Consider the following 25,890-nt stretch of genomic DNA (forward strand, 5'->3'; position numbering starts at 1 on the left):
GACCTCTCGACCCCTTGACCCCTTCCATATAATATTTAGAGTCTATTCACTCTCCTCATCTGTATCCTCCCCAGAAGCAACTTTATATTCTGACCTCAGGAGTGAGTACTCGGTATTCTCCTCCGTGTCTGAGACTTCAAGCTCATTCTCCCCAAGATATGCCTGCCTAAGCTCTAATTCTTCCCGCTCAGCAGCCTCAAACTCTTCAAGTGTTGCGCCGAGCATGTACGAGGATCCTGGAATTTCATCGGCCGGAATAGCCAAAACGGCAACTTCCAGGATCTGCACAATGCTGTGATGACCATACCGCCGAGCGATTTCTTGTGGAGTCTTTCCAAAATGATCACGGGCCAGCGCGTTTGCGCCATGTTGAATAAGGCACTCTGCCAGTTTGTCCTGGCCCATGGCAGCGGCTAGATGTAACGGTGTTCGGCCATACATCAACGGTGTAGATGCATCTGCGCCTGCCTTAATCAAGAGTATCGCCACGTGTTGATGGTCTCCTTCCATTGCCTTGTGGAGCACGGTTGATCCCAACCAGCTTCGAGCGTTGATATCAGCGCCCCATTTTAGCAAAGCCGTGACCGTGAGATCGTTGCCATAGAAAGAAGCAGAATGGAGAGGTGTCTCGATGTCCTCGTCAATAAGGACTGTCCGTGTCTGTTGGCGAAAGCCCATGGCGGTTTGAGGCCTCCGATCGAACTCTCGCGATTCTGGATCGAGATGGGTCTGGTTGATTGTACCAATAGCATCTTTCATTTTAACGGGACAGCTTTCGTTCGGGTCCGCTCCGGCACTGCAAAGAAGCTCGACAACCACGGGATTATTGCAGGTTGTCGCGAGGCTCAAGCACGTTTCATTGCTGTCAGTCCTCTCTGAAATGCTAAGACCCTTGCGAAGGAGAACCTCAACAGTGGCCTCGTTTGATCCTATGATAGCCATGTGCAAACCATTCATCCCTAGGCCTTTGGTCTGTTGGAGTTCAAAATTGATTTCCCCGTCAAAGGCGGAAAAGCGTAAATTCTTGTTAAGGGCATTGATCTCAGCCAACGACATTTGCTCGATTATCTCCGTCAAGCCAATGGCACAGGTAAGAAACCAATGGGTAGGATTGCCCAAACCTCTTCCACTCTCACGATAGAGCAAACTCACGATCCACTCGACACTACCTCCCTGTTGACATAAGCTCCAGTAATGTATCCCATTCTCCCAGTCGGAAAGCGCAATGGTTTTCTGAAGTCCGTTGAAAAGGAAGGCTTTGATCTTACTCGAGACCCCTTGTTGTCGGTCGTGATCGCTGCAGCTGACACAGTGCTGTAGCCAAAATGAAGAGGCATAGTCTTTGAAACGTTCGTCCGGACAAGTTCCCCAATCCCCTGTACACTGTGAATGTTGAAAGCTGGACAAATGCAAGAGAGTGTCCATGCACCGCGACAGCAATAGCATGTTCACCTGCGATGCATCGAATTCAGGCCTTGTCTCAAGATATTCAAGCACCGAGGTATGTGCGTAACGAAAGATTCCCAACTCGGTATCTTCGACAACCAAGTTGCAAGTCATTGCAAGTATATCCCGCTTGCTGAGTGGGCTATGTTGTCCACCATCGTCAACTGAAACTGCTGCCTGCAGTTCATTAATCTTTAGTGGCCGTTGGGTGGCTAGTAGCCATTTGAGGACCCGTTCTCCAATAGTCTTGCTGCGTGCTCCTGACTGCACGATCTGATTGTAGATCATGTCGTATGTGTCCGCCAAAGATCTGGGTAATCTCCCTAGCTCTTGGAGTAGGTCTTCTTCACACTTGATTCGATGTGAGTCGCAAAGGTTTTGCAGTTGGAGGGTGACCCATCGAAACCTGGTAGCTGTTAGCAAGCTCGCACATTTAAGTAACGCTCGGATACTTACATTCCATGAGCTTCATTTGCTAAACGCGTAATTATCAGGTCTTGTAAAAGATCAGATACCTGGCCGCCGAGCAGTCTCCGAGAACGAATAGCCAGATCCACTTCAGTCATCACAAATCGTTCGATGTCATCCGAGTTGTCAGCTGCATGAACATACAGGTTCGGAGAATGCTCTAGCCTCCAGACAATATCCACTTCGTCACGGCTGGAGACAAATATCTTCACCACGTTTATCGATTTCTGAATGATAGTTTCAAGGCCATCGAGGAGCTCGTGTCGTCGAGTAGCATCCGCTTCATCCAAAGCGTCGATGACGATAGTAGCCGGGGTCTCGTCTAACACAGCCAGAATCAATTCAATCGCATCATCGATCGACAACTTCAGTGGCTGCGGGCTGTCCTGGACATATTCCTTGTGCTTGTTCAGTGCAGAATGATGTATCGGGTAGTCCACTGATTTGCAAACAAGTTGCCTTGCAATACTGCAAAGGATATGTTCGGGATCCGCTCGTTCGGGCTCCATTTGATTCCTGGCACAATAGAAATATGCAATGGGAGCCGGCGACGAAACCTTTTCCCCTTGAGCAATGAGGTCATCCACGACCAAGGAACTAATGCGGAAAAGGTTCAGAAAATGCTTCCACTTCAAGGGCGAATATGACCTACATCAGCTTTGTCTTTCCCGAGCCCGGGATACCGTGTAACCAAAGGATAGATGAATAGCTCGTCGTCTGCCAGTCAGAGAATACCGGCTTCTCGAGGAGCCATAGGCCAGTATCTTGAAGACGCCCTTTACACACCGCTCGATGATGATGCATATAAGGAACATTAGATATCCAGTTCAAAACGCCTGACCGGTGGGTGGTATCAAGCTGGTCTTGCCAGTCAACCAATAACCCGGACATTCGGAGAATAGGTTGCTCCAAGCCCAGTAGTGCTGATGTCAATTGTTGCATCTGGGTTTGGAATGCGTTGTCCAGCATTGGATAATTCTGATTCTGGTTGATGTTGATGGCTATGCTCTCCGTGTGCTTTATGATACTGGCCATAGCTTGCTGTCTATCAGCGTCGACTAGCTGTGCGTCTTGGCTAACAAAGTTCTCTGCTGCGTAGACCTCCTTCAAAAGATCATCGATATTATTATCCGAGAACGATACCGCGCTCTTAGCAAGGCGCATGGCAGTGTTCTTAGAATAATAGTGAAGTGCTTTCCCCAGAAAGACCAGAATCGAAGCATACAGCCTGGTAAGTGACTGCGCTAGCTGGTTCTCAGCCGGGGTGAGTATTTGAGATACCAGGTAGATACCCTCGAAAATGGCGTATCGGGTGATCATCTTGGCGATAGTATCAACGCCCTGCAGCATAGCACCGAAAATGCTTGAATCATTGATTGTCAGCTGAAGGATCATCCGGATACCTGCCCAGGGCAGCGATGCATGGGTTGGATCATATTGTACTGCAATATCACCAACTTCCTTGAATTTGTTGATCCAGACGATCATCTTCTCAAAGACATCTCGTAGGATGATGATAGTGCCATTCTTTCGTCTGATGCGCCATCTCTTGCGCAAGCATTCTTCCCTTCGTTGCTGTGCCAAGACAAGAACATCCTCAAGGATGCCTCTTTTCTCGGGATTCTGGAAATTGACCAGAGAGATTTCAGTCTCTGGAACTGTATTCACAGCGTGGTCCCATAGACTTTGACTCTTTTGAATTATTGGTAGCGCAATGCCGGGCCCAATAGTGGCACCAGTGGAAAGCGGGGCCGGTGCGTTGAGAATAATGGTTGGCACTGTTTGAGCCATGGATATTGGATATTGGAAAGACTTTTATTTTGATATCATTCAGCAGAGCCCTGGTCATCCAAATATCGTGAGCCGTGTAAGAGCATAGGCAAGAGGAGACAGAAGACTGGCGATTGAGTCGGAGTGAGATTGAATAGCCCCCACCTGCCAAGTCATTGAGGCTGGAATGCCATTGGCGTGAAACGGGCATTCGCACCCGAGAGCGGCTACTGTGACGAATGTTTTCAAAATAAATATGGCGCTGTATATTGACACCGTTGTTGGTCTGGTTTAGTCTGGTTGACCCGTCTGGCCTTTAAAAGACTCGTAATGATCAGTCATTCATGCTCCGGGGCACACTTCAGAAGAATAAAGAAAGAGGAAAGATCAACCATCTTGTAAGTAGCGCTCAACATTAGTGAAGAGATCATTCATAAACCCTGTTCTGTCTCGGAAATAGAGTCAAGGCCCACGAATACACATCTACTAGACGAACGCGACAAGCAACCAGATGGTTCACTTCTGCATAAAATTTATATGTAGGTAGATGTAAATATCATTATTAAGATCCACTGGAGGCTAAACCAGAGCCATCCATACAAAGTCCCAACCCACACATGTCTAGGTCCGATAAACCTGAAAGCATACTCGTCACAGCACCGGCATAAGTACTATGCCGGTGACCAAAACTTCCAAAAACGCCATTCACCACCAAGGAATAAGAAGGTTGTACATGTAAAACTTCACACCAACAGATCATGAGACCTCGACTGGAAATATCGGACAAGAAAGTATACTTGGCCTAGAACCACATGATCCCTGCTACTAGGCCGATGACTATGGCCATGCAGCTGCCCCGCAGTTCTGCCGTATGCGCAGCAGCGTCTGTAGGCTGATCACTCGGCGCTTGTAGCTTCTGGTTCTGGGCCGCGAGACCCGGACCGCCAGTACTCGCATGCGGCCCATCTTTTGCAGAACGGGGTAATGTTGCCAATTGCTCGGCAGTCGCGTTTTGTGATGTGAGCATTGATTCCAGGTATTTGGATCCGAGCTGAATTAGAGGTTGCACCCGGGAAATAGATGCAGTATGCTTGGCGTGTTCCCAAAGGCCAATCGCCCTGCGGCAGACCTGCTGCCAATTGTTGCACAAGGTCGGGATCTGCAGTCCCGTTTCCTCCCTGGGGGACGTATAGGGAGGGGAAGAGTTATTATCGGGGTAAGGCGTGGTTTCGGAGCGGTGGTCGTCAATTGAGGTAGGTAGAGGAGAGGCATTAGAGGGCGTGAGAGGGGGGTTGAGGATTGTGGGAGCGGCGGGGAGACTTCGGTTGGAAAAGGAGGTGAATAGTTGATAGTCATCTAATTGCTGTATGAAGTATGTTCGAAATGCGCGAGCACGTCGACCGAACATGAATGATGATGATTCGGGGGCGGTATAGGAGAGTCGGCTTTTGTTCTCGACCGGGGTCACTTCGCCGGGCACTGACGGTGCGCCATTAGATCGTGAAGAGCGTAGTATGCGATTTCCACGCGTACGATATTGCGCAGTCATTACCCACGACTTTTGAGGGTCCATGGGAGGTGTCTCCGGTGGGAATGCAGCGACGCCATCTTGAATCAGGGGAAGCTCTGTAGGCACCAGCGATTAGCATAAACAGAAGCATTTCCTCGACGAAATCAGGGCCAATGGACGTACTGCGAGCTCCGCCGGTAAAGTAACTAAAGTCCGCGAACTTGATATTGTAGATACTCGACAGCGACGGCACGAGAGTCAATAATGAGAAGACAATCAGCGCCAGGAGAGGGAGCGCGCCCGGTTTATCGAGCCCCGGGCGCATCATCCACGATCACCGGTCGGAACCGGGGGCCGTTGGCGATGATAATGCGAGGGCGTCTAGGAGAACCAAGAGACACTAGTAACGGTCGCCTTGAATGCCATGGAGAGGGGTCCGAGGTGGTGGTTTGGGGGGTAAATGTCTCGGAATTGACGGGGGCCTGATTTAGCTGGAAGCGAACCTCAACAACACGCGCCGACGCGAAGAGATGAGGAGGGAGAGGACGAGAAAGAGAGCTGGTGGACAGGGCAACAGTGTCCTAAATAAATTAAAATAAGATTTTGTCTTGGGAGGGGAGAAGATCCAAGAAATGGATGACGGCGATAAGGCTGCGAGGGTCACCTCTCGGTGGTGTGAAAGGTCGATGCTCTCCTGCTTGGCGCTTTTTTTCTCCGTTCGGCCCGAATGACGTCGACGAAGGTCGCGCAGGTAACCGCTGCAAGCGTCGCGATTGGGTCTTGTTTCCCCTCTTTTGTGTTTGTTGGATCCCTGATCTAATTGACTCTGTACAATATTCTTGGGTACAATATTCTTGCGGCATAGATGACATTTGGGCCAGGAATGTGTCTCCGGCCACGCCTGTTTTTTTTGAGTTTTTCCAAACGGCTTCCAAGAATGTTGCCTCAGGCAGCCACAATCCTACGCAGAACCAAGTTTCTTGAAGTTTGGCCGGAACAGGAAATCATACCTGAATTCATTTGGAAAACTGGGTCACACAGGGTTTGATCTAACTGCTTGACGTGGGTGGGGTCAAGGATACTTTCGTGTGGAAGTCTCTACGGAGGACCGACCGCAACGATGATCTTGGGTTCGTGAATTTGCCGATACAAATCTAGATTTTTAGTTTTGTGTACCTAGTAGGGCCTCCTAGGAAGTCCCTTGACACAATAATCAAGGATATTTCCTTGTTGTGTATAGGGTATCGTGCGTATAAACTTGTAGACACACGGGCTCCACTCAACTTATTAGCAATGGGTGGGAGACCAAGGTAGATGGACCCCTAGGGTCTACGTAGTAAAGTTGTAGATGATCCTCCCAGCAGTAACCTTACAAGTTACAAGGTTTGCGAATTGACAGGTATAATGTGCTCCTAACTAGACACAACCGTACTCTACTTCTTCCAACCAAGGAGCTTCCACTAAGCACGTTCTATCTTCCTAGCCCGTCGGCAACAATATCTTGATAAAAGTACGGTCAGGTCACTACATCCTCTGAAAGACGGTAAAATTCACTGTAGATCTGGCTATCATGCTACCCGAGCACCCTATGCCCTACACAAGCTGCTACAATTTATCCCAGCGAATGATGCCAGCCAAGGATGCCTCTACCGGGCAATTCCCGTGTGCTGCTCCCAAAAAAGCAACCGATCGGCACGTTTAGTCTCATTTGCATCGCCCTAATCATGTCATCATCGCCTGTGGAGGCTATGGCGGGCCTATCCGTCTCTCACCTTTCGGGCTACTTGCATACTACACAATAAATATAGAATAACCTTTGCAGTACATTGCGCGTCCACAACAACATGTCTCACAAAAGAGACCTAAAATCTAAAAACACTTAGATTTCTCTCACCATACCCTACTCCACATACAATAGCATTGCCGCTCAAACCTAAATATAAACAACTCCAATCATGCCGCTAGCATTATCATGAACGCGCAATGCAGTGCGGGGTACACTCATCACGACGGAAAAAGCACTACCCTAGGCTAACAAATTTCCAAAAACTGCCCCATCCTGGAAGAGCCAGGATCGACCAGGCGTTTCCAAGAAACTGGGCAGCCACTCTGGTAAAGGCGTCGAATTGCGACCATGAGATCCTTCACCGCCGCGACTATGCAGGGACACCAATGCATGCTCCAACTGAAAGCTTGTCCCTCCAGTTTGACCTATACTAAAGGCTCCTAGAGTGACCGTCTCGCCGTCATCCGCATTAAGCAGCATTTTGCGGCTGGGAGAAGAGTGCAAGGTGCTATGCAAACTCTCCAGTACTTTCATGCCCCTCTTGGCCAAGCCGTATTGAGGAGCTTGTTGACAGAGGAGAGCAAAGGCATCGAAGAAGGTAGCAAAGCTAGAGCGGAGTCCTTGGTCAGGACTTATTTGCAATCCCTTTTCTGCAAGTCTTCTTTCGTCGGCTTGGACGGAGAGTAGGCAGACTCCGAGACACGCTAGAGCGTCTACAAGCCAGATTGGCAGCATGAATAGCCTTTCTGCGGCTCCGCCTTCCTCGTCGCCCGTCAATGCGTAGAGCTTAGTGATGGAAGAGATTGCCTTGCATGTAGCATCCATGAGTGCTCGACGGTGGGAAAGTGTGAGCAGGTCGGTGCCATGCTTGGGCAGTGTATTTGTCTCTCGATGGAGATGATTGCAAGGATCAGCAAAGGCCCTATAGAGCGAAGCCTTTGTACTGTAAATGGAAAGATGAAGATATTCTCTCTTGCGAGGAATTGCTGAGTCTGCAATATCCCAGGTTGTATCCGGGTTATCAAGCCAATATGCCGGAGGCAGCTGGTCAATAATCACTTCTTGAAACCGCTGTGCGAATTCGGCGACAACAGCTGCGGTGTGTTGATCGTCTTTCCAAGAAGGTGGGCTCATAAATGCCGTGAGATACCGAGCTAATCTGATATGAAACACCCGGTCAGTGAAAGGGGTCAGGGCATAGGGCGTAATAGCCAGTGCCTGTAGATTATCGTGAGGCGGATCGATGTCGAAGTATCCTTCGGGAATAAGCGGCCAGAGGCCGAAGAAGGTGCACATATATCTGATGTACAAGATGTCAGGATGATGATTGAGCCGACTTGGAGATTTTCTTTGTTCCTCACGTACCGATCCCAGACATAGAGGCTCCAAAAGGTTCTACGTCGAAGTTCCATGTCTAGTTCACTGATGGGGACACCCGGGTCTTTCAGATGTAGCCCTAGCTCACGTGCGCCCTTGACAGCAGCACTCAAAACCGACCAACTAGGCCTAATCTTGGCATAATTCTGGAGGTAACAAACGTGGTAGAATCTGTGCTGGATTGTGAGGATCGAGGGTTTTTTTTCAAGTGCTTGAAAATTGCCGAGATCATCGGCGAGCGTACAAAACCAATGCTCCAAGTGATCGAGATGAGTATTCAATACTCCAATGGTAGGATATTTGGGATGTGGCAGATTCTGGATGCTGAGAAGGCAGACTCGGAGGACTAGCACTCCAAAGTCGATATCATCTTCTGAAGCGGCTCCTCCAGAGTGGTCGTCTGTTTCTTGTGATTTGCACCATGCGTCGTATCTTGACTGAAATGACGGGGGATGGATTATCTCGTAGATTTGATTGATCTCATGTAAAAACATGCCAACCAGAAAGTCTGTAATTGATCGATCTGGCCAGGTTTTCCGGGACTTTAATGAACCCGTAGTCTCAACATGGTCACTATCGGACTGATGTTAGTATGACCGTCAAGTTCATTTGCAATATAGGGTCTGGAAAACAAACAGTGACTCATAAGTGGTGGGAAGGAAGCCTAGTCCTTGCGATCCACGCCCCAACGCTTCTAGGGCCATGTCGTTAGAGTCGGAATCATATGAAGATAGCGTGGCGGAAGTTTCCCGCTCCTCACTAGGGTCAAGACTAGAGCTTGGCCGACGAGGAGTTGGATAGCCGCCACCATCTCTGCCATTACCCATCTGTGGGGAAGCATTGGAATAGATACAAAGATGTTCTACCCCACGACCCGTGCAGTGATTGCACGGCCTCTGCCGATTGCACTACAGACGAGTCAGTATTCGTCATTCCACAAGTGAAGGTGAAATTATCCTCATGCCTTTTGCTTTCGTCGATTACACTCCAGACAGGACTTGATAGGCTTCCGCCGGGTTCGCTTCTCAGACTGCATTTTTCAATGATACAACGAGAAAGAATAGCAAGACTTGACCTACTAAAATTGAAGGGATTGATTTCGAATACAGCTTCTTTAATATTCTTATTGTAAGGTGTCAAGTCCTAAAACGGCCCCCATCTGAGGATGCCCCAGTGCACCTTAAACCACACGTGGCTACCAGCATCATGGAAGAAGTTAAAATCTTACTGCAGAAGCCCATGAGCTTTGCATATGGCCCCAATATTTCTGTTGGTAAGTCTCACTTAGTGGGCTACGGCACGCGATAGTGATCTAGAATATCCTCAACGAACTTCGAGGTAATCCATTTCGAATGAGCCATTCCAACACGTAGGCCTCCTGGACTTTTGACTAGTTTCACCATCCGATGCTTGATTACGCGGACGTCTGGATCTCCTCATCCTTTTGCCCGTCATTTTGGCCCTTTTCAGATAGGCATGTGACACCGTGGGCGACTTGAAGCTGCACAGACGAACCGAACTAAAATCGGGGCGCTAACAGGTTGGGGGCCGGCGCGCGGAATGGCCCTAAACCGAAGGGCCAGTCTATCTTTACTCGGGGGCCAGAGCATCGGGTCTCCACCACGTGGGTCCGCTTAGCCTAGGATCCATGCCAATGGAGCGCTTATGGCCTGGAAATTCAATGGTGAGAGGTCATTCTGCAGGCTCTTAAATCAGTAAATGGTCGCTAGAACAACGTGATAATTTTTCCTAGCGAACTTAGGCTAGGAGGTGAGGAAATATATCATTTTATGCACTATCCTTAGCACTGATCACCCACAGCACAAAGGCCGTGGGTGAGAAGATAGAAGAGATGAAGGAAAGGATACGTGTGTAGAAGAAAGGGAGGGTGGTCATAATCGTGACAGGTTGGCAAAAATTAGGCACCATATGGTGCGAGCAGGATTCTCATATGCTGCCAAGAGGCGCACTCGAGTTTTTTTTCGGTGTATCTACGTTAGTGCGTCTAGTGGGCAAGAAATATATGCCTTTTTTACGCTTTTAGAGGGGTAACATGGGGAGAATGAGGCCCATCGACGTTTCTTCGATTCCTCGATAGCTTATCAGCTAGTTGCTTACCGAAACTGACTAGATATCACGAACGGAGGTTGAGTAGATTGTCGTTTGAGACGATACGCTTTCTTTGGTCACAGCATTCTGTTGATAAGTTGTCGTGGCATCCTTCCATTTCTTCCCAATCTAAGCACAACACGCTAGGCAATTCTCGGATGCCTTTCTAGTTGTTACCTTTTCTGAATCAAGCCTATGGATCAGCAGTCAGGCTTGCGATGCTACTGGGGATTCTGGACTCGATGCCCCATTATGGTTCCAAGTCGGGAAAGGAGCTGGAATATATACTCCGGACAGCAAATACGTCCGCGGTGGTTTTCGTTACCTAACGGTTGTAAGCAACACGAGCGCAACAATTCCTCTGAACTCTCTTCACGTCAAATTTACCGCTGCTCCGAACCAGGATCTTCGAGCCTATAAAGGCTGGTTTCACTCAAACGACGAATTGCTGAACCAGATTTGGTATGCTGGAGCATATACAAACCAGCTATGTACAATTGATCCAACGCATGGCTTCACAACCTCAGACGCTATCTCTAACTCTGGCCTTAATTACTGGTACAGTAATGCCACTATTGCCAACGGAACCAGTACAGTGACCGATGGGGCAAAGCGGGATAGGGCTGTTTGGCCAGGCGATATGTCTATCTCCGTTGAGAGTGTTGCTGTCAGCACCAGCGACCTGTACAGCATTAAGATGGGGCTGGAAGCTTTATTCGTACTGCAATCATCCGATGGCCAGCTTCCTTGGGGAGGAAAGCCCTTTAACTATGATATAAGTTATACTTACCACCTACATACACTTATCGGAGTGTCCTTTCTATATCGGTTCTCTGGGAATAAGGTCTGGCTTTCAAACTATTGGAGTCAATACTCCAAGGGAATTCAATGGGCATTGAAAAGTGTTGATAGCACTGGTCTGGCAAATGTGGCCTCTAATAACAGTCTTGACTGGCTACGAGGGGGTATGGGAGGCCACGTGCGTTTTTAACGTCCTCACTAGGGCTCCTTGCTAATTTACTAATGTGTACTAGAACATTGAGGCTAATGCGATTCTCTACTTTGTCCTCGGAGAAGCGCAAAATCTAGCCCAAGAGCTCCATCGTAGCTCTGATTATGAACACTGGGCAAGCGTTGCTAGCGGTCTCAAATCCGCTGCTAACAAGCTCCTATGGGACGATCAAGCGGGGCTTTATCGAGATAACCAGACAACCGCCCTACACCCACAGGATGGAAACGCCTGGGCTGTGAAGGCTAATCTGACTCTTACCGACGATCAAAATCGAGCAATTTCTCAGGCACTAAAGGCACGCTGGGGCCGTTATGGCGCTCCCGCGCCCGAAGCTGGTGCAACTCTCTCCATTCATCAGTGGTTTTGAAGTCCAATCTCACTTTCTTGCAAACCAGCCAGATGTTGCTTTGGATTTAATCCGCTTGCAGTGGGGTTTCATGCTGCGAGATCCCCGAATGACCCAGTCGACCTTCATCGAGGGATATTCCACTGATGGTTCTATTAAATACGCCCCTTACGCCAATGACGCACGTATCTCGCATGCTCACGGTTGGTCAACCGGACCAACCTATGCCTTGACAGCCTATGAAGCTGGCCTTCAACTGATTGGGCCGGCTGGAACCACTTGGTCGATTGCTCCTCAACCTGGTAGTCTGACTACTATAGATTGCGGGTTCTCTACTTCCCAAGAATTATTTTCAATCAACTTCAAAAAGAATTCTGCTGGCCACTATGATCACTTCTCCTTCAGCGCCCCATCATCAACCACCGGCAATGTTGAATTACCGGGGGTTCGAGGGACATTGGTCTCCACGACTGGCCAACGCCTGAAGTTGGTTGGTGGTACAGCCACTGGTCTGAGAGGAGGAGAGTGGAAACTCATCCAATCAACGGACTAAGGGAGCGTTACCCGTGGCTTACTGGGCAATATGAGGAAGGTGTGGGATAGGAGGTTGTCAGTGTTTGTCAAAGCCTTCCATTAGGAATTAGGAGCGACGTTATCGAGTCTCAAGGAGCTAAAGACAATCGGAATCGTCAATCCTGTACCGTACATAGCCGACATTGACACTACCTTTAACTAGATATCACGATTCTATACAAAAGCCGAAGCCGTTAGTTCAAAAACATAACACTAAACGTAGTACCAAGTACAATACCTAAAACTATCTGCAGGCGCATGCCCTACCACAAAACAGCGCTTTTGTAAACCTTATTCTTCTTGGCTATTCTGTTTTGTGCTCCAAACGCAAGTACATACTGCGAGCGGGATTTATGTCAGGCGAATATGCGACAATGCTGACGGGTGAAGAGTGAATATGAAGAGATGAGAGGGAAGCAATTTGCATGCGACTGTTAATACCAGAGTTAAGCAATTTGATTAGGTGTATACAATATTCAGTCTCGGCTTAGGAGAATTCAAACTTGTTCTTTTTAACTAATATACCATGAGAGTTTTGCAACATAACGTGGAAATTCAATCAAGAAGAAGGAAAGAGGAATGTTGGGATGTTAACAAAGGCCACAAGACCACCGCTGTTTGAGGTTTTGAGAGGGGAAGCTCAACCTAAAGCTAGTTTCCTCGGTTTGAAGGCTTCAGATGAACGCCCCTGTGGTTTGACTTCACGGAGAGTGTCTATCCTACAGGTTGATTGCATCTCTTCGTTTAAAGTTGTCCAAGATGAAGAACGTACCTTACGTCATAGCATTCCAACACCCCTTAAGGGTAGCATCACAACAAGGCAGAGAGCATCCCGATATAGGGAAATGGCCTCCTTCAATCCTTCAAAACTACCTGCAGACTCGAAATAGCATCGGATAATCGTGTATTCTACTACTATAGATTCCTTCCAAATTGTCTGTATTTCATGATCGGGGAAGCTTAGGGAAAACGAACCCTCGAATACTTTGTTATTCAAGTGACTGCCAACCGAACTCGTCCGCTCTACCCGCGTTTTGCAATCGCGTCCACACTTATCAGTCCCAGTCTTGATCTATACGAACTGAAAAACAGGAAGACTAATTAGGTCGGCCGGTATGCCTTTCTTGAACTGATGGAAATCCGCTCCTTGACTAACCCGCTTTCTTGAGGTACTCGGGATCCTTGAAACAATCTGGGATCACATTTCCTCCCGCTGTGCGGAGTACATACCTTGACGTGACAACGGGAGCATACAACCTTGAATTAAGAAAAGGCCTCTCTGAGCTAATCTTTATCCAATAGGATCTGTTACAGATAGCTCCTTGTGATACCATACGCCCCTTGTTGTGACCCTCAGGGACCATCCCTTGATGGAACAAGCATCCCTTAAGCCTCAGGAATTCCATAGAGCACAGACACCCTTTCAAGGCTCCCGGTCTCCTAGATCAGAGTGCTCCCTTTGCAATGAAATTCGTACCCTGGTACCCCGCTAAATTCTTAAGCATTTAGACCCCCGTCGTAGAAAAAAAGTCTTGTTTCAACTCCCAGCGATGATTCCACGCCCAACCGCGACCTAAAGAGCACGAAGGCATAGACCGTGAGCTTCCGAATAAAATACCAGTTCCAGACCAATGGGACACCCCGAGATATCTGAAGACACCTTTGGCTATGAGTCAAAAACAACACTCGGTCTCCGGAATAGTATCGACGATGTAACGCCCATCCCAGCGCAGGAGAGCAGACTGCAACTATTCGAAACCCAACCTTCGCCCGAAGAACAACAATGGACACCCGATCTGCGAGACTGGCTGGTGTTCGTCAACATACTCATTCTTGCGATGATGGACACTTTCGATGCGACAGTGATGATGCCAGTTCTACCAGTAAGGAATAAATCCCAATGGACTGCTGGCAATCTGGAGCTGACATTTCGGTTTGAAGGAACTCGCCAATCACTTTGACAAACCCCTTGTCAGCACTCTTTGGGTTAACACAGTGTATCTCATCGTCAGCGCTGCCAGCCAACTTTTCTTCACAATGATGTGTGATGTTTTCAGTCACGGACCTCTGTGGATTATCGCCGGCGTTCTGAGTACGGTCGGTTCCGGTGTCTGCGGAGGTTCAATGAGCCTGACCGAGCTTATCATCGGTCGGTTGGTCCAAGGTATTGGCGGAGGCGGTGCGACGGCGCTTTGCTTCGTGATAATGGCGGATACAGCCCCAGAGTCCATCCAGTCGCGATATTCATGCTACATCCTCCTGGCACGACTGATCGGGTCAATGTTGGGCCCTGCTGTCGGCGGCCTTTTTATTGACAAGGGTAATTGGACGTGGGCTTGTTATTTCAACTTTGTCTTTTGTGGACTGGGGTTGTTGCTGATCCCTATCTCTGTGGATTTGCGCGTCTCCAAGAATATCCCGCTCCGGAAGCTGCGCATCTTGGATTGGTCCGGAGCCACGATGGCTTTGTTGGGTCCGTCAAGTATTCTTATCGGTCTAGGTTGGGGCGGAACTTTGTATAAGTGGACTGAGTGGCGGACTCTGATGCCGATTGCTGTTGGTTTTGCGACACTCATTGCATTGGTGCTGTATGAATCGATGTGGGCGTTGCATCCGCAATTCGGCGCAAAGGTATTCAGGTCTCCGGCAGCGATCATGACCTACATTGGCTGCTTCTGTCATGGCTTTGTGGTGAGTTCAAACCCTGTTTGTTGAAATGTGTCTGGGAGGCTAACGCCGAAATTTAGATCCTTTGCCAGATGCAATACTTTTCGCTATACTTCCTGGCAACCAAGTATTATACCGCCACCGTTGCAGGATTGGCACTGCTGGCTCTCACTGGACTGGCACTTACACCTGCAGCCGTGGTAGGAATTGTACTCGCAAATGAACCGCAATGTTCTAAATACATCACCTCTGGCGGCTGGGTTTTGACCATTCTCGCATCCGGTTGCTCCATCCTTCTCGACAGCAACACCCCGACTGTCGGATGGGTTTTCTTGTTCTTCGCAGCTGGTCTGGGCCATGGACTTCTTCTTGCAAGTTATAACATCGAGATCCACAATATGCCCAAGAGTGAGGGGAAATCGTTCGCCACCAAGCCGATTGTCATTTCCAACTTTATGCGCGCGTGGGGGATGACAGCCGCTATTCCCATGGGAGGCGTGGTGTTCCTGAACCTATTTGGGGATGAGCTTCAGAGCCTTGGACTAAAGCGTGATCTGGTCAATACTGCCAACGGATATCTAGTGCTGATGAATCAAGTACAGATGTCAGCTGATCAGAGGAGAGCTATTCAGGATGCCTCGGCCACGGCATTGCAGATTGTATGGGAGCTTATTACAGGCGTTAGCGCCGTGGGTGGCCTCTCCTCAGCCTTTCTGTGGAAGAAAAAGTCATAGAATAATCATAAATGTTATATTCATGGGTTCATTAGGGAGTGTTTCTTCTTTCTCTCCTGGTTTCTAGCATGATAGACCGGCTAGCGATAAACAGGAGTCGCGATATTGTCGTACATAACGTCAGACTGGTAAAGCACCGTATCAAGAATAAGCATGGATATCAATAAGCGTGGAAGGCATGGGTATTTAGGCTGAAAGGAGTAAAAAGGGGAGGCGTGCAAGGATCCCAGTAGTCTCACATGAGGCTGCATCGATCGCGGACACGCATAGCTCGACCCGGCTTGGTATTCAAAGGAATTTTAGATGGGGTGGGGGCTAACAGACCTGTAGTCTCAGGGGATGCCTTGAGTCGTTCTAGTTCCTGCTCTTTCATCCGTTGCTGGGCCTGGATTCTGAGGGGAGTTACAGCTTCCCGGGCGCCTTTGATAGTCCAGCCTTGGAGGCGATCTTTTCCCAGCTCCTGCAGGGTCTTTCTTTCGACAATACTGTACTTGTTTGGATCTTCACGGTCGAAGTTGAAAGGCGCATTCAGTGAGACTGGAGGGTTGGTGATGATGCGTGGAATTCTCAGGCTGTTGACCGAAGCGGAATGAAGCATGAACGGATGAAGTAGAATCACGTCTCCCACATTGCCAGTCATCTCGTGGAATTCATGGCACTGCTTAACGATATCTTCGTAGAACTCACCCTTCCGGCCATCGGGCTGGCCTCGAGGAACCATGTATGGGGATACCCCTTCCGGATGATTGTACTATCACCAGATCAGGTTAGAAGGAGCATAAGGATTGAAATGAGCTGCCAAGCCGGCTAAGCGTACCAAGTGCTGGGCAATCTTTTTGATGGCATCAGAGCAGACCGCAGTGCCACCGGCATGTTCTTTGATATCGGTAAACAAGGGGATGACTAGCAACCCCTGCTCGGGCGAATCGAGAAAATGAATGAAAAAGTCACCATCGACATGCCATCCATTGAGCTCAGATGGATGGTGTAATTTCCCCTCGGATTCCTCCGTGCCTAGATTGACGATCAGGGCGTCGTTCCAGGTGGCCGAGTGCGCCGCCACGCGGTCCTCGCCGCCGAGCAGCTCGCAAATGGCGGCCCATGCTTTAGGGGCGAAGGTCTGAACGGGCTCCGACTTGTGCTCGGGCATATTAATTCGTTCGGCGGCCCAGGTTGACTTGTCTGTCGGGGAGTAGCCGAGTCGCGTCCAGACGTCTGCGGTCCACTCGGCTGCCTTGTCCCGAGAGAAGCAGTTGGTTAGGCGGATGTAGCCATGCTGCATAAAGTGGTCGATCTCAACCTGGGACAGCTTGTAGTGGCTCTGTTGATCGGTAGAGGCCATAATGTCAGTGAAGTAAAGGGATGGAAAGAATAGTTAAAATATTTTTCTGCTTTGTCAATGTGGTGATTCTCCGTTGAGGACGAACATTCAGAAGTACTCATTGAGGAAGTGTCACGATGCTGACAAAGCACTGCGTTTTCCATCCAAGATGGGTTGCTCTTGCCTCTCGATGAGGGTCAAATGTTGACAATGTCAGTGTCAAAACTCCGTTCCAATATGGTAACTGTTACTCAATCGTGCTGCCAAGAGACCATTCCGGCTAAAATGGAGTTGAGACCTTGAGTTTGAACCATCCCCGTCGCTTCTCTCCGCAATTGGCGGCGTCTTACACACTAACTGTGTTGGGGATCCCCCCGGCTGGTCTGCGCCCATTCGACTTGCTGACCTCGTGAGATTGGCTCAAACTTTTGGTCAGCACTTCGCCTGCAGTGCTCTCTCTGGCTAGTTAAGCCCAATTTGCCTTTTTGGTTAGCTCATTTGGCCACGGAATGAGCTCCATTGTCGAATGCAACTTGGGGGACTCCCTTGCCAGCTGAAGGACGGCAAGCTTTTGCTCTCAGACCTCAGTCTTACTGGACTTCAAACATGCCCAAAGTTTGATACGAGCCACTTTAAACACTTGAACCCCCTTTTGACCGTTGTTTGACTCCCTCCCAAAAAGAAAACGGGCCCGGTCCGTTGACTATTAACGGTGGAGGATCGCCTAGTGGGCCTCGGCCCGGCTGACCGTGCTAAAACGGAGTGTGGGGGAGCCGATGCTCGTATTCACAGTATCCAACTACTTTCTATCTAAAGGGTCGACTATCGATGGAACTGGACATCAGACATCTAGGGCAGACTGGGCCACGCAATATGTGCTGTCTTGCCATATAGCCAGATCATGCCGGGTCTATTCCCTCCTTGTCGCAAGAGCCAGTTCAAATTCCCCCACGTCTCCGGGTGAAATGGTCAGGTCGGCTTCCCTTGGCACTTGGCAGGGAGGAATGCCGGGCTTGGTACCATTCTGATCCAAGCGAACCCCAGTCGTTGTTCTCAAAAATTTCCCTATCGGGCAAGGCTGAGGTAGCCGAGAAGCTAAATTAGCCAAATCATGCACCAATAGTATGCTCGGTCTCAACGATGGCCGTTGCACGCGATATTGAGTCAGTAGTGTGACCCTCTTGGCAACCTTCCGCCCCCCTCGTGAGGTGAAACCTTGTTAAAATTTGCATTTCGAGAAGAGAGCCTAGTCTTCATCAAGAAAAGCTGGGGTAAGGTTCCAGAACGCCACGCGAGATTAGCCGGTTATTGTTTTACTCTAGGATTCGAGGACGGTGGATTCCAAGGCCTTAAAGATCTGGGGCATCCTGCGATGGGGCTATCTCCCTAGTTCTCAAAATCTTCTGGCGCGTGTCTCGAAGTATTGCTTGAAATATTGGTCAAGACTCCAACCCGTCTATATTACATCTCCTGCCGTTGAATCTTCTTTGTAGGCATCATGCCTCTCGCCGTCGGACAGTCCGCCCTCAAGGGGGAAGTCGAGGTTGCGCAGGCCGAGATCCCTCAGCTTGAGGAGGTCAAATGGTGGCGTGAACCTGGTCTCCGAAGACTGTACTTCTGGGCCTCCGTTCTTTGCGTTGCGTCTGCAACTACTGGTTACGATGGGTAAGTCTGAACGATTACATCTAATATCTAGTAAATCGATGCTAACCGTGCACTACAGAATGATGCTTAATACTTCCCAGAACCTGGATTCATGGCAAAACTTCTTCAATACCCCTTCCGGATCCAAGCTGGGCTTGATGAACGCCATTTACCAAATTGGTAGTTTGGCCAGTTTCCCATTCGTGTATGTGAACTAATCAATTCGAGTCCACTCGCACAAAATGTCTACTTATGCTTTTGCATACAGTCCCTTCATGGCCGATCGCTGGGGACGCAAGCTCCCTATCATCATTGGATGTCTGCTGATGATTCTGGGTGGATTCCTTGGCGCATTCTGCAAGGACTATGGAAGTACGTATCTATATCAAATTTAGATGTATTTGGGCGGTTGCTAACTGCAATTCGCAGTGTACGTCGCCGGTCGGCTATTCCTCGGTTTCGGCAACAGTCTGGCCCAGATGGCCTCCCCGGTTCTTCTCACGGAGATCTGCCATCCCCAGCACCGTGGCAAGGTCACTACCATCTATAACTGCCTGTGGAACCTTGGCGCGCTAGGTCAGTATCATTATCTTGGTTATGCGTTACACTACTGACCTCAACCAGTTGTCGCATGGATCGCATGGGGCACGATGTACATTAACAACGATTGGTCCTGGAGGAGCTTGACTATACTCCAGGTTTTCCCCGCTGTGATCCAGATCGCTCTCATTTGGTGTAAGTTTTCAAACAACCCTTAAACAGAATCCGTCTAAGTAGTTCTTAGGGGTCCCGGAGTCTCCTCGTTGGCTGGTGTCCAAGGAGCGATATGATGAAGCCCTCCAAACCCTGGCCTACTACCACGGCAACGGTGATGAGCACAACGCGACCGTTCAATTCGAGTACCGCGAAATCAAGGAGACTATCCGCCTGGAGATGACTTATCAGAAGAACAGCAGTTATCTGGACTTCATGAGGACCCGGGGTAACCGCTATCGTCTGGCTCTCCTGGTTTCCCTGGGAATCATCTCGCAGTATAGTGGCAATGCTTTGTTCAGCAACTACACCAGCTTGATCTATAACAGCATGGGTATTACTGAGCAGACCAAGAAGATTCCGGTATGCTACCTTACATAACTAATCCCCTCATCATAATTTCTGGATAAAAGCTGACAATGTCTCTTAGCTGAACGGTGGTCAAACCTTGTTGAGTCTGGTGGTTAGTGTCAGCAGTGCATTCTTCGTTGACCGAGTTGGACGACGACCTCTCTTCCTGATTTCCACCGTGGGCATGGTCCTCATGTTCCTTGCGTGGACCGTCACTTCCTCTGTATATGAAAGGACCCAAGATGTCAAGACCTCCGGTTATCCCCAGGTTGCCTTCGTTTGGCTGTTCTCCGTCTTCTACTCCATCGCGTGGTCTGGACTGCTGGTCGCCTATTCGCTCGAGATCCTACCGTATCGACTGCGTGCCAAGGGTATCATGATTATGAACCTGACTGTCCAAGCCTCTTTGGTTCTTGGAAAGTAAGCTGCCCCGCTTTCCCAGCTGACATTACCGTACTGACTGAGGTGTGCTAGCTATACCAACCCGATCGCATGGGAGAATCTGCCCCACCACTGGAACCTGTCACTCATCTATACGGTATGTACACTTATTTCCAAGAATATTCTACCAACCAACGTGGGACCCTTACTGACGTCTTACTAGATTTGGATCTTTGTTGAGTTGCTTTTCGTGTATTTCTTCTATGTCGAGACTCGGGGACCTACTCTTGAAGAGCTGGCCAAAATCTTCGACGGCGACGATGCAGCTGTGGCCCATGTTGATTTGCATGAGGTTGAAAAAGATATCCAGGCTAGTGGAAATGCCACCCATCACGAGAGAGCTTGATTTTTCTGTTGCCTGAGTGCTTTTCTCTAATGGGGATGCTGTTCATGACCCAAAGCTTACCGATCTAATTATACCCGACTTGTTGGATGAGTTTAATGAAAGTGTTTAGGTTTTCATACCTGAAAGGAACTAGCCATAATGTGTTGTAGAGACTTGAAGTATGACAAATCTCCTATAGTTAACTTATCTTCTATAGTTACTGAATAGGCAAGTGTCAAACAAAGTTCTTTTCTCAAATCATTTCTGCCCCCACTAAGCTGATCCCTTTTCTTAGACCGAAGCCCCACGCCCAAAGCTTAATAGCAATAAGCCCCCCTCATAGCCTCCCACTAACAATAAAAGTGCACATTCTGCGATCGGGTTATTGCACAGCCGCACTCACAGCAATAAGATGACAATAATGTCACAATAATAGCGTTGGTGGTGGCTGGTTTACCATGGATCGAGATCCAACAGTACACTATTCCCAGATCACACATCATACATGCTGTCACCATCATACCAATCCACCCAAATTGGAGCGGGGATCGTGACCTGGCCATTCTCTTTGGCCAACTAAAATTAATTCCGCAGTCGTACAGCGCCTCACACAAACGAGTTCCTTGAGCTTCCGCGATCATGCTGACAACTAATCAATGGCTTTGCAAAGGCGGTTGGCTGCGCTTGCAGGAAGCGCCTTCCCCAATGATGAGCCTGCCTGCTGAACCCGACCGTTGACTATTTACAGGCCGTGATGCCCTCGTTTTTTAGTCTCTATATTCATACATTCTCACATCCTTTCCCTCTTCCTTGAACACTATCCTTCAAGATCCATTCTTCCCAGCTCTACTTTGACTCTTACTATCTCGTATTACACACATCCTCTATACATCATCAAGATGCGCATTCTCGATCTTGCTGTTGCTCTTTCGAGCCTGGCAGCCTTCGTCGTGGCTGCTCCGACCTCCCCTGGGAAAACTCAACTGCCCGATGGAATGCCTTCCCCGAGCCCAGACCAGCTGAAACTGATTGAGCAAAATGCTCATGGAACTCTGCCAAACGGTCCTCCTCCGCCAGTGATCAGCAGCGATGGCATTGTGAACCTGCAGTTGATTGCATTCAACGAACTTTTCGAAGTGGCATTCTTCAACGAACTGATCACCAACATCACCAACAAAGTCGAGGGTTATGATATTGACGATGAGGAGGATCACGTCAAGGCCCTGGATGCCTTGAAGGCAATTCTTGCTGTATGTATGCCCAACGCTTATGATCAGGCCTCCCATTGACTAACCTATTTCCCCTTGCAGCAAGAGGAACTGCATGCCCTGCGTGCCAACGACGCCTTGGAACACTTCAAAGTGAACCCTATCCAGCCCTGCCAATACAAGTTCCCCGTCGACGACTTTGAATCTGCCATCGCACTCGCTGCGACCTTCACCGACGTCGTTCTGGGTACCCTACAGGATGTCGTGGAACGCTTTGCTCTTGGGCGCGATGTCGATCTCGCTCGCGAAATTGCCTCTGTCATCGGCCAAGAAGGAGAACAACAGGGATGGTTCCGTGTACTCCAGGGCAAGATCCCAAGTGAATTGCCCTTCTTGACTACCAGCGACCTCAACTTTGCTTTCACTGCTATCCAAGGCTTCGTCGTGCCGGGTAGCTGCCCCAATATCAATGAGATTCCACTGAGAACTTTCGAAGGATTGGAGATTCTTACGCCCGCTGGCCCTCTCAGCCAAAATATTACTATCCAGTTCGAAGACCCCAACAATGAGGCGGAGCATTTGCTGTGGTTGACCTATATCAATCAGCAAAACTTGCCGATTGTTGAGCCCATCCGCGTTGTCAGCCGGAACGGCAAGGAGGTTAAGGCAGAAGCGCTCTTCCCCTTTGACGATAATGAAATGAATGGCTTGACCATTGCTGCAGTGACCAAGACTGACGGTCCATTCAGTGATGCGAGCAGCGTGGCTAAGTGGACACTTGCTGGGCCTGGTTTGATCATCGTCAATTAAACTGGGGCTACACTTTTTTTTGCTTGGATTTGATTACTGGACATCACGTTGGTAATTGCATTGGCGGGCACTTGATTGATATTGTTATGAATGAGATCGATGGCGAGTCTGTGTGAACAATGGCTTTATGTTTGCGAGCGATGCGTATATACTAATTCAAACTTTCCATTCCTTAAATATTTTTTTGTCTCGCGATGAAATAATACAGTAGCAGACCGAGGTGTGGAATCGGAAGTTCCCAGCTAAGAAACACTTGCAACACTACAAGCAAGACTAGCAAGAAAAGCTCCCCGGGCATACATGAATGGAATATACGAGTACTTATTGTAATGGAGTGAGTAATATTATAATGCAAGAGAGAATCTCAAGTGGAGATCTCACTATGACAAACTAAATCAGGATGATAGGTAACACATCCGATTCGAAAATATCACCCCTTATTTAGAATACACGAAGAACATCCATCCTTCACATCCACACAACCACAGCCACAGCCACAAGCACAAACTAGACCTGTGCTACATCCCATTCCAACTCAAGCTATAAGACCAGCTTACAGCTTACCCTGACCAGCGTTAGCATTAACGCTGGACACCACGGAGGTGTAAGCAGTAGCAGAAGCGATGTTCTGGCCAGAGAACTTGGAGAAGAAGCCGGTGTCAGACTGGCTGAAGGTACCGGAGCTTCCGAATCCGTTGATCTGGCAGACACGGCCGAGGTAGTTGCTGCAGGCGGTGTTGGCGGAGGTGGAGGGCGAGGTGAACAGCTGGCCATCGACGGGAGACTCGACGACGGTGTCGATGTTCTGGAAAACGTTGCCCTCGGCGAGAACGTAGCCGCCAGAGCCGATCTCGAAGGCGTGGCCGGAGTTGTCGTACCAGTAGTTGTTGACCTGGAAAGATGAGGGGTTAGTCAAAATCTTGCCCTTTTTGTTGGATCCGGCTACTAGGAGGGGACTTACGGCGTGCAGGAGGGTGCTGCCCTGGACCTTGGGGGCACGGCCACTGGTGTGGTAGATGTAGTTGCCCTTCATGGTGACGTAGTCGTTGGAGCCGTCGAGGTAGATACCCCAGTAGTGGTAGCCATCGCAGGTAGCAGAGTAGCTGGAGGAACCGTCGATGTAGCTGTTGGAGATGGTCACGCGCTTGGAGGCATCGGTACCCAGTACAATGTGCTGACGGCCAATGCGAGCAGTGGTAACGTGGTCAATCCAGACCATGTCGCTGTTATCGATGGTGATGGCATCCCCACCCCAGACGTACTTGGGGTTGATATCGGTGATGGCGATGTTCCTGGAAAAGCGCCCGTCAGTGGAATATTCTCAATAGCTGATTCCGGGGGTGAATACATACTGGATGATAATGTTGCTGGCACCGCTGACGATACGCAGACCCTTACCCTTGATAATACCGGCGGAACCCTCGCCGATGATGGTCTTGTCGGAGGCAACGGTGATACCGAGAACACCGGCGTTGTCGCTTGTAGACTGTCAGTATATGCCATCCGCTTTCCCGTGACATGGCTATTCCACTTACTAAGAGACCGAGACGGAAGGAGCGCTGGACTCGTAGTTCTCGCACCAGGAGTTCTGGTCAATAGCAACCTGGCAAGCAGACGCGGTACCCCAGGGAGCGCAGCCAGTGCCGGTGGTGGTACCCTCGGTGCCACGGAAGTCAAAGGTCTTGCTCAGGACAATGACACGAGCCTCACTATCACCAAGGTACGAGACCAGCTCGCTGGTGGTAGAAGGGTAGACGGCAGTAGCGGAGCCACCACCAGTAACGCCCTTGGCGAAACCCTCGGCGGCGCCGGAGACGCTGACAGCAGCAGCGTGGGCAGCGAAAGCTGCGAGCAGGGCAGTATACTTCATAATGACAACGAGGGCCCAAGGGAGAATGATTGAAAAGAGTGATAGGGTACGAGAGAGCTGTCAATCGGGGCATACAGCACACATCTTATATAACCCCCCAAAGGGAAGGGGGGCTACCGGATGATGAGACCAACATGGACTGCCAAACAACGGCAGTAGTAGTAGTGCCGCAGAAGTTCTTGGCTTCGGAATCCACAGCTATCCACCATACACTCCTTGGGCTAGATTTAGTCTTCTCGTGTTTCCGAAAGTCAGGGACCACAGGGTATATTGGAGCGACGCTGACCAATACCTACCGCCGTTGAACCGGCGAATAGGCACAGAGCCTAGCCCACCGATAATCGTCCATGAGAGGGAGGAAAACATGTTCCACCATAGCCGCCATTGCGGAGTAATCGCCAGGGGCAGTTTAGTTCGATTCGGACGACCGGCTGGCGGGGAGGGCAAGGGTGGAGAGAGCCAGAGGCCCACGTAGTTTGAAGAGCTGGGCAAAAGCTGGGCAAAGCTTCTGCGCCGGTGCAAATCGTAGTCTCGTACCAGAGGAGGATCAGTAAGGAGTAGTTAGCACGCGGTCAAAACTTGATCAAGCCACGTTGGAGTACGGAGTGCATTCCATGAAGGGCGCTAGCTTTGGTAGACGGCGAATAGGCAATTAGGCTCGGCATGGCGGACACGAAATAATAATTCCACAACTCGAAATTGATTAAAGTGCACGCCGGTGCGGTCGCAAGGCGCCACCTGGGGGTCCGTTGGAGGATCAGCTCGGTGCGTGAAGATGTTTCACCATGAGAATCGGCGGTGCCCCACTCTCCTCGATGCAGTACTGATTCCGTGGTCAGCCCGGTCCTCACTCTAATTTAAGGGTGAACTCAGTAGTACCAGAAGATGTGTCCAAGGAAAAAGAGACAGACTTGGGTAATCCGGAACATCTCCGGCAATATACCAGTGTCTTTGAGTTTGATAGCCTTGTTGTACTCACCACCCCTGGATTTTCTTCCGGCTGGGCTATGGCGGGTATCAGCATCGGGCAAGCTCAGGGCTGGTGCGTTTTGCAATTTTTGAAAGTCAACGAGTACGAATTCCTCCGTCTTGGCATATATTCTGACGGACGTGAATCCTCTTCGTGGACTTGGCCATCATAATACGGGACTCCCCCGTGCAAATCAAAGTTTGTCGATCATTGGCACTGAGGGGTCTACCTAGGGAAATTTCGCGTCAATGATATCAGATCCCGGGAATGCGACTGTCATTCGAGACTCGAGATTCCCTCGAGTGATCTGCAATCCCTACCGGATTCTGGTTAGCGCAGTGCGGTGGACAGTTAATCCATTTTCTGATGATCCACACACGTCTACAGTATCAGATGGAT

At 49.4% G+C, this 25,890-nt stretch overlaps 9 protein-coding genes across 9 annotated transcripts; 4 read left to right on the forward strand and 5 right to left on the reverse strand.

Moving 5' to 3' along the window:
- Nucleotides 1-42: 42 nt before the first annotated feature.
- On the reverse strand, nucleotides 43-3,705 carry N7496_006638 (uncharacterized protein; the record flags this gene model as incomplete). The annotated part of the gene is made up of 3 exons (XM_056699567.1): nucleotides 43-1,852; nucleotides 1,903-2,511; nucleotides 2,567-3,705. The coding sequence occupies 3 exons, from the start codon at nucleotides 3,703-3,705 to the stop codon at nucleotides 43-45; spliced, it is 3,558 nt and encodes a 1,185-aa protein (XP_056554980.1).
- Nucleotides 3,706-4,486: 781 nt separating this feature from the next.
- Nucleotides 4,487-5,519, reverse strand: N7496_006639 (uncharacterized protein; the record flags this gene model as incomplete). Its single annotated transcript, XM_056699568.1, has 2 exons — nucleotides 4,487-5,310; nucleotides 5,378-5,519. The coding sequence occupies 2 exons, from the start codon at nucleotides 5,517-5,519 to the stop codon at nucleotides 4,487-4,489; spliced, it is 966 nt and encodes a 321-aa protein (XP_056554981.1).
- A 1,701-nt stretch (nucleotides 5,520-7,220) lies between these two features.
- N7496_006640 (fungal specific transcription factor domain-containing protein) lies at nucleotides 7,221-9,184 on the reverse strand (the record flags this gene model as incomplete). The annotated part of the gene is made up of 3 exons (XM_056699569.1): nucleotides 7,221-8,280; nucleotides 8,346-8,930; nucleotides 8,994-9,184. The coding sequence occupies 3 exons, from the start codon at nucleotides 9,182-9,184 to the stop codon at nucleotides 7,221-7,223; spliced, it is 1,836 nt and encodes a 611-aa protein (XP_056554982.1).
- Nucleotides 9,185-10,286: 1,102 nt separating this feature from the next.
- Nucleotides 10,287-11,845, forward strand: N7496_006641 (rhamnosidase B precursor; the record flags this gene model as incomplete). Its single annotated transcript, XM_056699570.1, has 3 exons — nucleotides 10,287-10,356; nucleotides 10,637-11,445; nucleotides 11,501-11,845. The coding sequence occupies 3 exons, from the start codon at nucleotides 10,287-10,289 to the stop codon at nucleotides 11,843-11,845; spliced, it is 1,224 nt and encodes a 407-aa protein (XP_056554983.1).
- A 2,183-nt stretch (nucleotides 11,846-14,028) lies between these two features.
- On the forward strand, nucleotides 14,029-15,798 carry N7496_006642 (uncharacterized protein; the record flags this gene model as incomplete). Its single annotated transcript, XM_056699571.1, has 3 exons — nucleotides 14,029-14,280; nucleotides 14,339-15,088; nucleotides 15,145-15,798. 3 exons carry the CDS (start codon nucleotides 14,029-14,031, stop codon nucleotides 15,796-15,798), a joined length of 1,656 nt encoding a protein of 551 aa, XP_056554984.1.
- Nucleotides 15,799-16,033: 235 nt separating this feature from the next.
- On the reverse strand, nucleotides 16,034-17,140 carry N7496_006643 (uncharacterized protein; the record flags this gene model as incomplete). The annotated part of the gene is made up of 2 exons (XM_056699572.1): nucleotides 16,034-16,549; nucleotides 16,616-17,140. The coding sequence occupies 2 exons, from the start codon at nucleotides 17,138-17,140 to the stop codon at nucleotides 16,034-16,036; spliced, it is 1,041 nt and encodes a 346-aa protein (XP_056554985.1).
- Nucleotides 17,141-18,617: 1,477 nt separating this feature from the next.
- Nucleotides 18,618-20,654, forward strand: N7496_006644 (putative MFS hexose transporter; the record flags this gene model as incomplete). Its single annotated transcript, XM_056699573.1, has 9 exons — nucleotides 18,618-18,784; nucleotides 18,843-18,968; nucleotides 19,032-19,135; nucleotides 19,193-19,339; nucleotides 19,388-19,498; nucleotides 19,548-19,879; nucleotides 19,947-20,287; nucleotides 20,342-20,405; nucleotides 20,472-20,654. The coding sequence occupies 9 exons, from the start codon at nucleotides 18,618-18,620 to the stop codon at nucleotides 20,652-20,654; spliced, it is 1,575 nt and encodes a 524-aa protein (XP_056554986.1).
- An 878-nt stretch (nucleotides 20,655-21,532) lies between these two features.
- N7496_006645 (putative sexual development protein (LsdA)) lies at nucleotides 21,533-22,651 on the forward strand (the record flags this gene model as incomplete). Its single annotated transcript, XM_056699574.1, has 2 exons — nucleotides 21,533-21,883; nucleotides 21,944-22,651. The coding sequence occupies 2 exons, from the start codon at nucleotides 21,533-21,535 to the stop codon at nucleotides 22,649-22,651; spliced, it is 1,059 nt and encodes a 352-aa protein (XP_056554987.1).
- Nucleotides 22,652-23,204: 553 nt separating this feature from the next.
- Nucleotides 23,205-24,521, reverse strand: N7496_006646 (polysaccharide lyase family 1 protein; the record flags this gene model as incomplete). Its single annotated transcript, XM_056699575.1, has 4 exons — nucleotides 23,205-23,543; nucleotides 23,613-23,943; nucleotides 24,004-24,129; nucleotides 24,187-24,521. 4 exons carry the CDS (start codon nucleotides 24,519-24,521, stop codon nucleotides 23,205-23,207), a joined length of 1,131 nt encoding a protein of 376 aa, XP_056554988.1.
- Between the last annotated feature and the right edge of the window lie 1,369 nt (nucleotides 24,522-25,890).

The sequence above is a fragment of the Penicillium cataractarum genome (assembly GCF_028827025.1).
Source record: "Penicillium cataractarum strain IBT 29864 chromosome Unknown utg000005l, whole genome shotgun sequence".
In the NCBI taxonomy this organism is placed as follows: Eukaryota; Fungi; Ascomycota; class Eurotiomycetes; order Eurotiales; family Aspergillaceae; genus Penicillium; species Penicillium cataractarum.